Source organism: Hyaena hyaena, unplaced genomic scaffold (assembly GCF_003009895.1).
Source record: "Hyaena hyaena isolate Hyena2069 unplaced genomic scaffold, ASM300989v1 scaffold_196, whole genome shotgun sequence".
In the NCBI taxonomy this organism is placed as follows: Eukaryota; Metazoa; Chordata; class Mammalia; order Carnivora; family Hyaenidae; genus Hyaena; species Hyaena hyaena.
The window spans coordinates 1,690,114-1,707,596 of NW_024080828.1; the positions used below are offsets into that span (position 1 = coordinate 1,690,114).

The window sequence follows — 17,483 nt, forward strand, 5'->3', positions numbered from 1 at the left end:
AGATAAAAAAGAATAAAAATCAGACAAAACTAATTTATACTGTTTAAAAGTAGTTTCTTCATCTGGATGACAGATGTATGACTTTTCTTAAAATTTTTTACTAAATTACACATATGTATTTTATATATATTGTCCTTATGTATATTTCACAAAAGAAAAAAGGTTTAAAAATGTGATCAGCTATGTAAAAATACTTTCAAGAAAAACTGCTATAAATAGACTTGTTAAACATTAAATAACAAGTCATTTAATAGCAAACTTGTAAGTAAAGGGGCTTTCTTATGTGAGTCACTTACTTGGGATCAATCTACCAAAAGGTACCAAGGACCAATTTTTAAGGCTTGCACTCTTGTAATATCATCTGATTTTTCCATGAGATAGTTCTTACACAAGCAACAATTCTGAATCGTGTTAGTTTGATATTAGGTAGCACATTTTTCTAATTAATTCCCTTGAATTACAATGATACCCTAATATTCACTTTGGTAGGTATTCCAGCATATGCTACTTAAAAAATGTATTATAACATAGCCGTTTGGGTGGCTCAGTCAGTTGGTGAAACGTCCAATTTCAGCGCAGGTCATGATCTCAAGGTTCATGAGTTCGAGCCCCATTTCAGGTTCTGTGCTGACAGCTCAGAGCCTGGAGATTGCTTCAGATTCTGTGTCTCCCCCTCTCTCTGCCCCTCTACTGCTTGCACTCTGTCTCATAAATAAATATTTTAAAAAATGTTTTAATGTATTAAAGGAAACACTAAATGAAAGTTTTAGAATTATCCAAGTATCATGCATAATCTATATAGTCCACGTGTGAATTTTGCCTGTTTTCTATACAGATTTTTGCTATTTTTCTCATTAGGATTTCACAGTATTTTTGTGTAAAACCCTCAAAATTCAAAAGTTGTTCAGAATTTCACATTTTCGAACTGACTTTTAATATATTAGTCCACTTGATTGTCTTTCGTGTCATCTAAATCAATATCAAAATCTAAATCATCATCACTCTCTTCTTCATTTCTTCTGTAACTTCTTTGGCTGGAACGTAGAGTACTTTCAGGATTTTCTGTCTTTTCTCGTTCTTTATTAAACCTAAAAATGAAAAAAAAAAAAACCCTAGTATTTATTTCTCGGGTTTTCATTATTTAACTACAGAGTAAAAAGAACTTATTACTACATTTCCTGAATAGGAGGAGCCTAAAAATATAAGTATAGAAAAAAAGTATAGAATAGTCCTTGAAGACTATTATCAGTCAAGATCCAACCAATTATAATACTGTTGTCAATAATATAGAGTCAAAGAAATTAATACATGATGTGCACTAAAGAAAAGCAGTTATATAATGAAGGATTTCTTCTCTGATGAGTGATGAATGTAAGCCTCATGGATAAATATTGTAATTTCATAAAAATATAACGTTTTATTTTTATTGCAATGATATAAAAAATTTAATGAATAATTAAGAGTTTTCTTCTTGTTAGGTAGAAAAAAGAAGTCTAAATTGGTGTGATATATATCACACCGTAAGACTCTCAGAGCTACTGAATGTTTCCCTAAAAGAAAATTCACTGATCAATTATTAAAAGAGTAAATCCCAAACACGAAAAAAAAAATACTCACGGAATAACAATGTCTTCTTTCTTTCCACATTTTGCACAAACTTCAAGTTCACAGGCACATCGTCTACACATTATGTGATAAGAATCTTTCACTGATTTTTGTAAACATTTAACACTACAAGTGGAAAAACAATCAAGTGTTATTTTTTATGAATTTCCTAAGATTTATCTGCTGAAATGAGGGGATGTAGCTAAATGTATAGGTGAAAAGCCTAAAAATCAAAGCTTCTATATTTCAATCTGTTACTTATCTTCTGTCAATTTAAATTAATTATACAGCATTTCTAAATAACAGTTTTTATTATTTTTTAAGTAAGATCTAGGCTCAAAGTGAGGCTTGAACTCATGTCCTCAAGATCAAGATTGCATAGTCCACTTACTGAGCCAGCCAGTAAGTGGATTTATCTTCTTTTAGAGATAAAAGCTTTTTAAAATGTCATCTGCAGGGTCACCAGCATGGCTCAGTCTGAGCATGAGACTCTTGATCTCAGGGCTGTAAGTTTGAGCCCTACATTCGGTGTAGAGATTACTTAAATAAATTTTTTTTAAATGTCAAATGCAAATAGTGACAGTTTTACTTCTTCCTTTCCTATTTGGATAACTTTTATTTCTTTTTCTTGCCTAATTACTCTGGCTATGACTTCCAGTACTATGTTGAATTAACAGGCATCTTCATCTTGTTCCTGACCTTAGAGGAATAACTTCCAGCTTTTCACTACTAAGTATAAGGTTTAGCTATGAGTTTATCATATATAGTCTTTATTACAGTGATGTATATTCCCTCTATACCCAGTTTGCTGAGAGTTTTTATCATAAACAGATAGTGAGTTTTTTCAAATGCTTTTTCTGCATCTACTGAGATGATCATACTATTTTTATCTTTTATTTTATTAGTGTGGTATATGACATTGATTCGTAGATATTAAACTATCTTTGCATCCCAAGCATAAATCCCACTTGATCATGTTGTATGATCCTTTTCATGTATTGTTGAATTTGGTCTGCTCATATTTTGTTAAGGGGTTTTGCATCCATGTGCATCAGGGATACAGGCCAGCAATTTTCTTTTCTTCTGGCATCCCTGCCTGTTTTGGTATCAAGGTGATACTGGACTCATAAAATGAGTTTGGGAGTGTTCCCTTATTTTCTATATTTTGGAATAGTTTGAGAAGAATTGGTATTAATTCTTTAATGTTGGCAGAATTTACCAGTAAAGCCGTCTGGTCCTAGACTTTTGTTTTGGGAGAGGTTTCTGATTATTAATTCAATCTCCTTACTAGTAATCAGTCTGTTCAGATTTTCTGTTTCTTTAAGATTCAGTCTTGGTAAGTTGTATGTTTCTAGGAATTTATCCATTTCTTATATGTTTTATGATTTGTTGGCATACATTTGTTCATGTAGTCTCTCAGGACCTTTTGTATTTCTGTGGTATCAATTGTAACTTCTATTTTACTTCCAATTTCATTTGAGTCCTTTCTCTTTTCTACTGGGTGAGTTGAACTCAAGATTTGTCAACTTTGTATATCTTTTCAAAGAAATAGTTCCTAGTTTCACTCATCTTTTCTATTGTCTTTTAGTTTCTATTTCACTTTTTTTCTGCCCTGATCTTTGCTATTTCCTTCCTTCTACTAACTTTGGGCTCATTTGTTCTTCTTTTTCTAGTCCCTTGAGATGTAAAATTAGACTGAGATTTTTCTTATTTCTCGATGTAAACATTTATTGCTATGAACTTCCCTCATAACTACTGCTATATCTCATACGTTATGGTGTGTTCTATTTCCATTTTCATTTGTCGCAAGGTGTCTTATTTTGTTTTCTTTTTCGATTTCTTCTTTGACCCATTGGCTATTCAGTAGCTTGTTGTTTACTTTCCACAAATTACTCAATTTTCCACTTTTGTTCTTGTAATTTATTTCTACTTTTAAACTGTTGTGGTTGAAAAAGATGCTTGATATGATCTCACTCTTCTTAAATATAAAAACAATTTTTTTAATGTTTATTTATTTTTGAGAGAGAGAAAGAGCAAGCAGGGGAGGGGCAGAGAGAGAGAAGGAAACGCAGAATCCGCAGCAGGCTCCAGGCTCTGAGCTGTCAGCACAGAGCCCAATGCAGGGCTTGAACTCACAGACCGTAAGATCATGACCTGAGCTGAAGTTGGACACTTAACCGACTGAGCCATCCAGGCGTCCCCGTCCTTCTTAAATTTTTAAGATTTGTTTTGTGGCCTCACATATGATCTATTCTGAAGAGTGTTCCACATGCACTTGAGAAGAAAAGTGCATTCTGTTGTTTTTAGGTGGAATATTCTATATATATCTGTATAATATTGTTAACATGTGTACACTACCCAAAGCAATGTACAGATTCAATGCAATGTCTACCAAAATTCCAATGACATTTCTCATAAAAATAAAATAATACTAAAATTATATGGAACCACAAAAGACCTCAAAGAGTCAAAGCAATTCGGAGAAAGAACACAGCTAGAGGCATCACACTTCTTGACTTCAAACTATAGTACAAAGCTATAGTAATCAAAGCAATATGGTGTGGTCATAAAAACAGATACAGAGATCAACAGAATTCATAGCCCAGAAATAAAAGCACACATATATGGTCAATTAATTGACAGCAAAGGAGGGACTCCTGGGTGGCTCAATTGGGTAAGTGTCCAACTTCAGCTCAGGTCACAATCTCATGATTCATGGGTTTGAGCTTCATGGGTTTGGGCTCTGTGCTGACAGATCAAAGGCTGAACCTACTTCAGATTCTGTGTCTCCCTCCCCCTCTCTGCCCTTCCCCCACTCAGAGTCTGTCTCTTTCTCGCAAAAATTAAAAAAAAATAATTTTTTTAAAAAAATTTACAACAAAGGAGCCAAGAACAAACAATAGGGAATGAATAGTCTCTTCAATCAATAGTATTGGGAAAACTGGACAGCCATGTCAAAACATGTCAAAGAATGAAACTGGACCTGTATCTTAAATCATACACAAAAATTCCCTCAAAATGGATTAAATACTTGAATGCAAGACTTGAGATGATAAAACTCCTATAAGAAAACATGGGCAATAAGCTCCATGATAAGGTCTCAGCAATGATTTTTGGGGGGATATAAGAAGAAAAGTAAAGCAGCAAAATCAAAAATAAATAAGTGGGACTACATCAAACTAAAATGCTTCTGCACAGCAAAGGAAACTATCAACAAAATGAAAAGTTAACTTACTAAATAGGAGGAAATAGGAGAAAATATTTACAAATCATATACAGTATCTGAGAAGGGGTTAATATCCAAAATATATCATGAACTCATACAACTCAATAGCAAAAGCACAAAGAATCCAATTATAAATGGAAAGAGAATCTCAAGACACTTTTCCAAAGACACACAGATGACCAAAAGGTATATGAAAAAAAATGCACAACTTCATTAATTACCAAGGAAATTCAAATCAAAACCACAATGAGATATCCCTCCATACATGTTAGAATGGCTATTATCAAAAAGACAAGAGGTAAGTGTTAGTGAGGATGTGGAAAAAAGGGAAACTTTGTGTACTGCTGGTGGGAATATAAATTAGTGCAGCCACTATATAAAATATGGAGGTTCCTCAAAAAATCAAAAATAGAAATACCATATGATCTAGTAACTCCACTTCTGGGTATCTATCTGCAGAAAATAAAAACACTACCGTGGAAAGATATGTGCACCCACATGTTAACTATGGCATTACTGCAATAGCCAAGAAATGGAAACAACCTGGGGTCACCTGGCTAGCTGGTCAGTAAAGCATGAGACTCTTGATCTCAGGGTTTTGAGTTCAAGCCCCACATTGGACATAGAGATTACTTAAAAAAAAAAAAAAAAAAAATGGAGACAACATACGTGTCCACTGATGGATGTATAGATTTTTAAAATGTGGTATATATACACAACAGAATATTATTTCAACCATAAAAAAGGAAGGAAATCAAAAGGAACAAACTTCTAGTTATAAAATAAATAAAGTTATGGGGAAGTAAGATACAACATGATAACTATAGTTTATGATATTAACTGTATTGCATATTTGAAAGGTTGCTAAGAGAATAAATCTTAAAAGTTGTCCTCACAAAACCATTTTGTAACTATGTATGTGACAGATGTGACAGATTATGTGTAAATTGTATTGCAAAATTATCACCACAATAATTATGTGGTGATAATTTTGCAATGTATACAAATATTAAATCATTATATTATATAATTGCAACTAATATTATATGTCAATTATACCTCAATTTTAAAAATTTAAAACTTTTGTGCAACAAAAGACATTTCAACATAGCAAAAAGAAAGAAAGAAAACAAACCTCACCGAATGGAAGAAAATATTTGCAAATATATGGTAACAGACTTCTACCTAGAATACATAAAGAACTCTTATAACTCAATAATAAAAACACAAAAAAACTCAAAAATAAGCAAAGGATTTGAATAGACATTTTACCAAAAAAATGTATAAACGGCCAATAAGCACATGAAAAGATGCTCAACATCACTAGCCATCAGGGAAATGCACATCAAAGCTGCAATGACATACCACCTCACAGCACTAGAATGACTATTATCAAAAAGAGGGCAATAAACAAATGTCAGTAAAAATACAGAAAAACTGGGAACTATTGTTGCTGGTCATAAGTAAAAAATTATGGTCACTTTTGAAAGCAATTTGGCAGTTCCTCAAAAGGTTAAATTACAGAGTTATCATATAACCCAGGAACCTCACTTCTCTCTCTACACATATACATGAGAATTGAAAATATACATGCATACAAAAACTTGTATATGAATGGTGACAGCAACATTATTTGTTAACAGTCAAAAGGTGAAAACAATCCAAATGTCCATCAAGTAATGAATGGCTAAATAAGATGCACAGCTCTACAGTGGAGTACTTAGTAATAAAAAAGAATTAAGTACTGCTAAATGTTATAACATGCTTGAAACAATTAGGCTAAGAAGCCAGTCACAAAACACTACATGTTATATGATTTTGTTGATGCGAAATGTTCAAAATGGGCAACGTGATCAAGCCAGAAAGCAAGGGTAGGGGTCCTGGGGGGAAAATGGAGACTGACTACTAATGGGCATGGGATTTCTTTCTGAGATGATGAAAATGTTCCAAATTGATTGTGGTGATGACTGCACAACTTTATGATATACTAAAAGCAACTGAACCGTACATTTCAAATGGATGAAGTGGCTGGTGTGTGAGTTAAATCTTCATAAAGGGATTTTTAAAAGTCAAACAGAAGTGTTAGAAATAAAATCTTGGGATGAAAGACAAAAGATAGCAGAAATCCACTTTAAACAGAAATACATAGGTAGTTAAAAGTAGGACAAGGAAAAAAAACATGCAAATGCTAATCAACAGAAACTGGAGGGGTGCCTAGATGGCTCAGTCAGTTAAACCTCCGACTCTTTCTTTGAACAATTTTTTTTAATGTTTTATTTACCTTTTAGAAAGAGGTAGAGACAGCGTGAGCAGGGGAGGGTCAGAGAGAGAGGGAGACACAGAATCTGAAACAGGCTCCAGGCTCTGAGCTGGCAGTCAGCACAGAGCCCGACGTGGGGCTCGAACCCACGAACCGCGAGATCATGACCTGAGCTGAAGTCGGGCACTTAACCGACTGAGCCACCCAGGCGCCCCTAAACCTCCGACTCTTGATTTTCGCTCCGGTCATGATCTCGAAGTCTGTGAGGTCTAGCCTTGCATGGATCTGGCTGTGCACTTACAGAGCAGAGCCTGCTTGGGATTCTCTCTTGCTCCTCTCTCTGCCTCTCCCCTGCTCACGTTTTTTCTCTTCACTCTCTTTCAAAATAAACATTTTTAAAAAATAACCAAACAGAAAGCTCCAGTCAATATATTATTATCAAAATATACTTCAAAGAAAATTTCCAGGTATAAAAAATGGTTATCACATGACCATAAAGGGAACAGTTTTTCAAAAACACACAATAACCCTAAATGTTTAGGCACCTAACAACAGGGTATTAAAATAAATGAAGCATTTGGTCTGTGACTCCCTCTCTCTCTGACCCTCCCCTGCTCACGCTGTCTCTCTCTCTCTCTCTCTCTATCTCCTAGAAATAAAAAAAAAAAAAAAACATTTAAAATGTTAAAAAAAATAAAATAAAATAAAATAAATGAAGCAAAACTACGGATAAAAAAGAAATAGAAAAGCCCACAATTACAATTAGGGGCTTCAACACTTCTCTTTCTGTGATTGATGGAACAAGTATACAAAAAAAATCAATAAAGATAAAGAACACCTAGTTGATAGAAGACTGTCAACCAAATTAACATTTATAGAACACTCCACCCAATAAGAGCAATATATTCCCTTTAAGTACACGTGGAGCAAGCACCATGACAGACGGTATTCTCAGCCATACCACCAATTCAACAAATTGAAAAAAAATTTTTTAACCTGAAATTTGTTCTTTTACCATAATGAAACTAATCAGAAATCAGTGAAACAGAAAACATCTGCAAATGCCCTAATATCTAGAAATTAAACAAAACATTCCTAAATAACCTGCAGGTCAAAGAGGAAATCACAAGGGAAATTAGAAAATATACTGACTGAATGACAAGGAAAACAGCATCAAAATTTATAAAATAAAGCTAAAAATATTCTCAGGAAATTTATATAATTAAATGTTTATATTAAACAAGAAGATCTATCTGAACTTCTACTTTAAGAAACCAGGGAGGGAGGAACACCTGGGAAAAAGTATAAATTAAACTCAAAGCACACAAAAGGAAGGAAGCAATTATCAATACAAACCAAAATCAATGAAACTGAGAGGTGCCTGGCTGGCTCAGTCAGTAGACCATGTGACTCTTGACCTTGGGGTCCTGCTCTTGAGCCCCACATTGGGAGTACAGTTTACTTTAAAAAGAATCAATAAAATTGAAAACAGAAAGAGAAAATCAATAAAACCAAAAGCAGACTCTTAAAAAATTAATATAATTCATAAACACAGAGCCAGACTGATGATGATAAAAAAAGAAAGGAGACAAATTACCAATATCAGGAGTGAAAGAAGGGACAGCACTTATGCAAATCCAACAGATATTAAGAATAAAATGGGGGGGGGGGGGCGCGCCGGGGAGGCTCACTCGGTTAAGCAGCTGACTTGAGCTGAGGTCATGATTTCATGGTTCATGGGTTCGAGCCCCACATCAGGCTCTATGCTGACAGCTAAATCAGAGCCTGGAGCCTGCTTCGGATTCTGTGTCTCCCTCTCTCTCTGCCCTCCCCTGCTCACACTGACTCTCTATCTCTCAAAAATAAATAAATGTTAAAAAATTTTAAAAAAGAGTAATAAGGGAATTTGGCAAACAACTTGATGCACATAAATCCAACAACCTCATTGAAATAGTCACATTTCTGAAAAGACACTATCAAAACAGCTCATGTCACGAGGCCCTAATATCATGATACCACAAAGACAAAATTACAGACTGGTATTTCTAATGAACATAGATGTAAAAATCTATGACAAAATGTTAGCAAATGAAATTTACCAGTATACAAAAAGGGTATACATCATGACCAAGTGGGCTTTATCCAAGGGCATGCAAGGCTGATTCAATATTAAAATCAATGAAGGGGCACCTGGGTGGCTTAGTCAGTTAAGTGTCCGACTTCTGGCCAGGTCATGATCTCACAGGTTCATGAGTTCAAGCCCTGCATCCAGCTCTGTGCTGACAGCAGGAGCCTGGAGGCTGCTTCGGATTCTGTTTCCCTCTCTCTCTGCCCCTGCCCGGCTCATGCTCTTTCTCTCAAAAATAGAAATAAACATTAAAAAGTATTAAAATCAATTAACATAATTCACCAAATTGATGTTCTAAGGAAGAAAAACTATAATATTGATCTTTTAGATGCAGAAAAAACATTTAATGAAAAGGAACATCCATTCATGATAAAAACTCTCAGCAAACTATAAAGGAAACTTCCTCAACCTGATAAAAAGCATCTACAAAGAAATTACAGCTAACATCACATTTAATGATGAAAGAATGAATATCTTCCCTACAAGATCAGGAATAGGGCAAGAATATAGGCCCTCATCATTCCTTTTCAAAAACATACTGGGGCATCCTAGGCAGTGCAATAAAGGCAAAAAAGAAATATAATAGCATACAGTTTGGAAAACAAGAAATAAGACTATATGTATTTTTTTAAACCATTGTCTGTGTAGAAAATCCCAATGAATTAACAAAATAAGTATTAGAAATAAAAAGGGAGGGGGCGCCTGGCTGGCTCATTTGGTACAGAATGCGACTCACAGGGTTGTGAGTTTGAGCACCACATCGGATGTAAAGAGTACTTAAAAATCAAATCTTTTTAAAAAGTAAATAAAAAATGAGTTTATTAAAGCCATAGTATATATGGTCAATAAACAAAAATAAACTCTGTGTTCTAGCAATGACCAAGGTCTTTCTGTAGAAATTGACAAACTGATTCTAAAAGTTATAAGAAAAGGCAAAAAAACTGTATCAAAATAATTTTGAAAAATAAAACTAGGTGGGGAGACTCACATTGGATTTCAAGATTTACCATAACACTGCAGTAATCAAGTTAGTATAGTATTGGTGAAAGAACAGACACATGGATCAATGGGACCAAGGAGAATCCAGAAATAGATCCATACATATACAATCAATTGATTTTCAGCACAGTATTAAAGGGAATTCAGTGGAAAAAAGACAGTCCTTTCAACAAATGATGCTGTAACAACAGGATATCCCTAAAATTAACAGGAAATGCCTCATAAGTCCAAATATAAAACCAAGAATAATACAACTTCTAAATGAAAACCCAAGAGAAAATATTTGTGGGCCTAGGCCAGGCAAAGATTTCTTAACTACAACAACAAGATTATGATCAAATCTTACTGATAAGGGGCGCCTGGGTGGCTCAGTCAGTTGAGTGTCCCGCTCTTGATTTTGGGTCAGGACATGACCCAAGAGACCGGAGATGAAGCTGGCATTGGGCTCCACAGTGAGTGTGGAACCTGCTTAGGATTCTCTCTATCCCTTTCCCTCTGTTCTTCCCCTGCTCAAGCTTGCTCTCTCTCTCTCTCAAAATAAATAACTGACTATAACGGCACTGGGCTCAGAAATCTGGCTCTCCTTATTTTACCTATTCTTTTGGAAAAAAAATTGTTTTGTAATGTTTATGTATTTTTGAGAGAAAGAGAGACAGCATGAGCAGGGGACGGGCAGAGAGAGGGAGAAACAGAATCTGAAGCAGACTCCAGGCTCTCAGCTGTCAGCACAGAGCCCAACGCAGGACTTGAACTCATGAACCGCGAGATCATGAGCTGAGCCAAAGTGGGACGCTTTACCAGCTGAGCCACCCAGGCACCCCTTACCTAGTCTTTTAATACTTGTATTCTTGGACACAGGATGGCTGTATATGTCATTAGGAAGGCCACCGATCTTAAAACTCCTGTGTAAGGTTTCTTCCTAAATAACCCTGTGTGATCCCTCAGCGAGTATAAAATTCAAGATACGTCTGACCATGCGCTTCCCAAAAGGGACCAGTCAAAACTATTACCTAGTTGGGGCACTTACCCAACAAGGGACTGCTCACTTGGGACTGGGTCATGGATAAATCTCATGAGAAAGTTGCCCAGATTAGATAGGAGTTCCATACTTTTTGTTTTTTTCATGTGTCGCATTTGTCCTTACCCACGGACTGTTCAGTACTCTCTGTCCTACTCTCAGATTGAAAGTACTTCTAGTTTAGATATAGGACACTCGTTATGATTTAAAATAACTGCTCCTTCTTAACAAAAGCCAGGATCTTTACCCCATCCATTAATAGTAGATCTAGAGTCTTACAAAAGGGATTATTATTGGTCGCCAAATACATTGAATCCTGCAAAACGGAAAGAGGCAGCCCCAATCTCTGTGGAGATGCAGTCCATTCACCAGCACCTACTGAGGTCTAGAATGCAATAAAGAAGCAAAGGAAGGTCGACATCCCTTCTCAGGAAGTACAAAGGTGTCAGAGCGGTCAAGAAGAGGGGCGCCGATTGCCACTCTGAACCCCAGAACCTTCGGCAATATTGCTGATGAGAATATTTTGCCATTTGGAAGCAAAGGGGGGTTTTGATAACAGGCTGCTAGTCAGTTAACGTACTCTCCTCATTTTGTAGGAAGTAACTATGGGATCAACTTTCTCAACCCCAAAGGATTCTCCTTTGGGCTGTGTCCTAACACATTAGAATCAATTTGGACAACAGGATTTCTGATCTACCTGGGAAAAAGCCTAAACAGGAAGCAAACACTGCTGGTTTGCCAGATTAAATGCAACCTCAGTACTGGGGAGACTTCTCCTGTCTCCCAAGGAAACCCATGTTGACTGAAAGAAGGATGGGCAGGAGTTCCTTCTTTGGGAGGCATGCTAGGTCACAGGTCAGCAGGCCGGAGATGTCCCCAGGGCTCAGACTATTCAAAGCGATGCTCTTGGGAGATCAGCAGGGATGCTACCAGCCCAGCTATCACTATCTTTCCCACCCTAGATCCCATCCAACACTCCCCTGGGCTACACCTTGAGAAACCAGAACCAGTTTGACCCGGACACCTTGTATGCTTCCTTCCCAAGTCTGCTTACTTTTGAATATTGCTGGCCTCAATATAAACTAGAGGATGGGGAAATCTGCCCAGAAAAAGGTCAGCTCTTTATGGCCCTGTACCTGATCTATCCTGATTCCTTTAGAGGGCATGAGAACACGCATCTCCTCACCCCCCACCCCTCAATTCACCAGCGGCTCACCTGCCTCGGGCCCTTCTACCTCTGTTAATCTGCCACACCATCTGTGTTCTGTCCTGTTCTCTACGTGCCCCACTTCTTTCCTGTAAACAGGTTGCCGCTGAGCTCCTGTTCATGCCTCCCTCTGTTTCTCCTGAGTTACTCATCTCCTCTTTGTTTGCTGCTTCTTCCGTGTGTCAGACCTAGAATATACCTTGAGAGGACCCGATGAATGTTGCCTGACTCTTGTACAGGAGGTTTTCTCCCTCGTTCATTTCCCTAGCTAATGGCAATGATGACTGCAGCCAACTGTCTGGTTAGTCTACCTCCACACGGGGGCTTTAAGGAACATTCCCAAGCAGCTGCTGAAATTCCTTTTGTTTCAGGGAAGCTCCCTGCCTTCTCCAGCCCCACAGGGACTGCCTATTTTCACTTTTTGTTGTTGGAAAGAAAACGTGCATGTGTTCATCTGTCTGAGCTGATAAGCTTTAGGGCCAGGAGCCCTCTTCCTGTGCCACCTGGGCTTTTCTACACGTCCAGGCTTGCTGGCAGCACCCCCTTCTTCTGCGCCCCCCGCTTCCTGTTTCTGCCTCACCAGCTTGCATAATGGGCTCCTACGCCATCTTCAGTGCCCCTGCTGCCATCGGCTCCCTCTCCTCCTGCCCTTGCTATCAAGGAAGGAAGGGCACTCCGACGTGCTGGGCCGCCTCCTCGTGAAGTTCAAACAGGAACACCTCCCTAGTCAACATGAAGGGGTCCAGGGATCCCTCTCAGGACTTAATCACACCCTTTAGATTTCCCCACAGGTTCCCTAGGTAAAAAGTGACTGTGGGGGACAAATTAATTGACTTTAAAGTATATCCAGGTGCAACGTGTACAGTATTTATACTCATTTAAATTTATTACTCTAATTAAGATAGTTCTATCTTTAAAGTTACCAGCTTTACATATAATACTTTAATTCTATCCAGGTTTACTGAAGATCAAATAAGCTCCTGTTATCTCTGTTGCAATTTGTCAGCAAAAAGAGGACCTAAAAGTTGTCTGTCTCAAAATTTTCGTGGGAAACTGTTAAAAACAGATTGGGCAAGGGGCACTTGGTTGGCTCCGTCGGTTAAGCGTCCAACTCTTGATCTGGCTCAGGTCATGATCTCACGGTTTGTGAGTTCAAGCCCCATGTCAGACTCCACACCCATATCGCAGAGGCTGCTTGGGATTCTCTCTCTCCTTCCCTCTCTGCCCGGAGCGTAAGCGAGCTCGCTCTCCCTCTCTCAAAATAAATAAATGTTAAAATAAAAACAGGAAGTTTGAATACATTAAAAAGGTTTATTGCTTTCAAAACATTTGGTAACCTAAAACTTTAAAGTTTTGCCAAGTTAGATGATAAATAGGACTGAGTCTACTGGATAGCTAAATCTTTCCCAAATGACTTAGATTCCTAAAGCACTGGTTAGTGAACACAGGCTTATCTGCTTTGCATTCTTATTCAGAAAAACTGAAGACTATACTATGGAAAAACATCTGTCTTTAGAAATTATGAAACATATTTACAAATTTACCTATCTGAAGATTTCTGGCTTAAGAGTTCACAATTAGTGACTATTTCATTTCGTTGGAAACTAAGGTTTCTAAGAGTTAAAATTCTGTTAAATATAATTAGGAATAATGGAATACGGAAAGGGATTCTGTAGGAGATATATGGGAAAGATAGAAGGAATGGAAATACATTTTATTGAGGGAAAACGAAAGTAATTTTGTCCTAAAATGAGGCTGGTTATTTGAAGAGAAGTGGTTTATGACAAAATCTGAATGAAAAGGAAAGTTGTAGAAGGTTTATGAAAAGAAATCTTTGGAAAAGAATTTTATTGTGTGGTTAGGACTAAGATTGAAATGAATGGATTTTATTTTTTATTTTTTATATTATTTTTTTATTTATTTCTAGGAGAGAGAGAGAGACAGCGTGAGCAGGGGAGGGTCAGAGAGAGAGGGAGTCACAGACTGAAACAGGCTCCAGGCTCCGAGCTGGCAGTCAGCACAGAGCCCGACGCGGGGCTCGAACCCACGAACCGCGAGATCATGACCTAAGCGAAAGTCGGACGCTCAACCGACTAAGCCACCCAGGCGCCCCGAAATGAATGGATTTTAAAAATGCACTAGTGTAAGACTGAAATTCTGCTTCTCTCTGTGAAAAAAACAAATTTTGGATTGTTGGTCTGCTCTTGGTAAGAAATTGTAAACAAAGTTTCTTTTTCTTTATCTGCCCAGAAAAACAAAGCTTCTATGTTTTTGTCTTTTTCAGGTCTTTGATTACTTAAGAGTCTGTAGAATCTCCTATTGCCAGCTTTAGTAAATATATAATTAAATATTAAGTTTTATAATGATCTGTAATCCTATGTAGGCATGTACTTTAAAACTTTCTGAGGATAACAAACTTCCTGAGACTTACATGGTAAACAAAGTCTTTTTGACTAACTAGACTTGTTTATTTGATATGTTACTTGGAAAGCACAGTCAGGCTTATAATGAGAAACCTCATGTTATGTTATATGGGTAAATGCTAAAACTCTTCGAGAAAATATATAAAATTCCTTAAGTTTTAATATGTTTGGCATAAGGTCATTGCTTGATATTCTGATTTTTTTTTAAATTTTTTTAATGTTTTATTTATTTCTAGGAGAGAGACAGAGACAGCGTGAGCAGGGGAGGGTCAGAGAGAGAGGGAATGACAGACTCCGAAATAGGCTCCAGGCTCTGAGCCGGCAGTCAGCACAGAGCCCGATGCGGGGCTCGAACCCACAAACCGCGAGGTCATGACCTAAGCGAAAGTCGGACGGTTAACCGACTAAGCCACCCAGGCGCCCCGATATTCTGATTTTTGAATTATTATTTGTCACAGAAGTAACTGGATTTCCTTGTTAGCTATATTACAATGAACTTTCACATCAGATCTTCATTTTTTTATAAGTGAATTTATTTTTTCATTTATTTTGAGAGAGAGAGGGAAAGAGAGAGAGAGCACAAGCAAGGGGAGGGGCAGCAAGAGAGGGAGAGAAAGAATTCCAAGCAGGCTCTGTGCTTTCAGCTCAGAGCCCAATCTGGGGCTTGATTCCCCCAAACTCTGAGATCATGACCTGCACTAAAATCAAGAGTAGGATGCCCAAATGACTGAGCCACCCAGGCACCCCTCATATCAGATCTTTAACCCTGTCCATTTCTAGGGTTTTTTTTTTTTTGTCATTTATAGTTATTGTTCTGATACTCTTGCAAAATGTGTTTCCTCTTCAAAGAGATTTATGAAAAGGAATACGACAAATATAGGTATTTGATATCTTTAGGATATAACTAAACTGTGTAAGAATTTCCAGAACTAATGGACCTTGAGGGTGTTATGCTGAGCGAAATAAGTCAGGCAGAGAAGGCCAAATATCATATGTCTGCACGTATAGGAGGATTAGGAGGAACTTGACAGAGGACCAAGGGGGAGAAGAAGGGCGGAAATGGTGGGGGAGAGGGAGAGAGGCAAACCATGAGAGACTCTTGAATGCTGACAAAAACGGAGGACTAATGGATGTGGGGGGAGGAGGGATGGGCATGGAGGAGGGCACTTGTGGGGATGAGCACTGGGTGTTATGTGGAAACTAATATGACAATAAACTATTTGTAAAAAAAAAAAAAAAAAAAAAAAGAATTTCCAGAACTAACAGGAAACCTGTATTCAAGTAGAACAAAAACTAGTAACAAGGGACTGAATGAACTCAGGAAAATGATTATAGTTTTTATGACTCTTGTTTGAAACACTGCTCGTTCTCTAATGTTTGCTCTTCTAGATTTAAAGAAACTTTCTCTTAAAATAGCCATGATTTAGAGAAATATGATAAAGTATTCCTTTGTGAACAAATTGAAGCATTTAACTTTTCTCTTTAACTGAACCCTCTGAAATGCACAAACTCTCAGTGAGTATCTTTTCTTCTGTAGCCTATAATTATTTGCATAAGTTCAATGAGAATCTGTTCGCCTTGTAACAGGACACCATTGTAAACACTGGCTATTTAACCAAGGCTTTAACTGGAATGTCATATTTGAGAGAGACATGCATAGACTCAGATGCGATGAGACAACTTTAAGGAATTAAGGCTGACTTTATGGAGTCAATGGAGCCCCTTGGAAATGTTGGTTTGATACCCTGCTTACAGAGTTCCCAGCAGCCTTCCAGGTGAATAAAGAATGTCAATCCCCGCAGGTGTAGGAACCTCAGGACATTCGGGGGACCTCAAGGAGAGGAATGCACGCAAATCTACAGGTACTGCAGGCAGTATGATGACAAATACTTGGCTTGGCTCTGGCCTCAAGAGGCTGCTAAAAGTTCCAATAACGCATCCTTAGAGGCATCTGGGTGGCTCAGTCAGTTAAGCATCCGACTCTTGGTTTTGGCTCAAGTCATGATATCGTGGTTCGTGGGATGGATCCCTACTTTGGGTTCTGTGCTGATAGCACAGAATTCTTGTGATTTCTCTCTCGTTCTCTCTCTCTCTATACCTCTCCTGCTCATGCTCCCCCTCCAAAAAATAAATAAACTTAAAAAAAAAACCCACATCCTTATGATATCCATAGATTCTAGTTGTTTTTATTTGCTTGTTTATTTTTTTTAAATAGGCTTCACACCCAGTGTGAAGCCCAACACAGGCCTTGAACTTACGACCCTGAGATCAAGACTGGGATGCTTAACTGACTGAGCCCCCAGTTGCCCCATAGACTCTAGTTTTGATTAATTTCTTTAAGGGGTGCCTGGGTGGCTCAGTCAGTTGAGCGTCCGACTTTGGCTCAGGTCATGATCTCGTGGTTTGTGGCTTCAAGCCCCGCGTCAGGCTCTGTGCTGACAGCCAGCTCAGAGCCTGGAGCCTGTTTCAGATTCTGTGTCTCCCTCTCTCTCTAACCCTTCCCTGCTCATGCTGTCTCTCTCTCTCTCTCTCAAAAATAAATAAAAACCATTAAAAAAATGTCTTTAAAAGTTTGTTGTTTGCCTAAGCTAGACAACTTGAGGTAAACTTCAAAGAG

General features: G+C 37.7%; 1 protein-coding gene across 1 annotated transcript in view; it reads right to left on the reverse strand.

Moving 5' to 3' along the window:
* Positions 1–688: 688 nt before the first annotated feature.
* CUNH9orf85 (chromosome unknown C9orf85 homolog) overlaps positions 689–17,483 on the reverse strand; it is a 69,703-nt gene continuing 52,908 nt past the window's right edge. Inside the window, exons 3-4 of the mRNA XM_039241586.1 lie at positions 1,618–1,731; positions 689–1,088 (exon numbers count right to left, since the gene is read on the reverse strand). Of these exons, the coding sequence (XP_039097517.1) occupies positions 941–1,088; positions 1,618–1,731 (262 nt within the window). The 3' untranslated portion in view covers positions 689–940. The remainder of the gene's footprint in view (positions 1,089–1,617; positions 1,732–17,483) is intronic.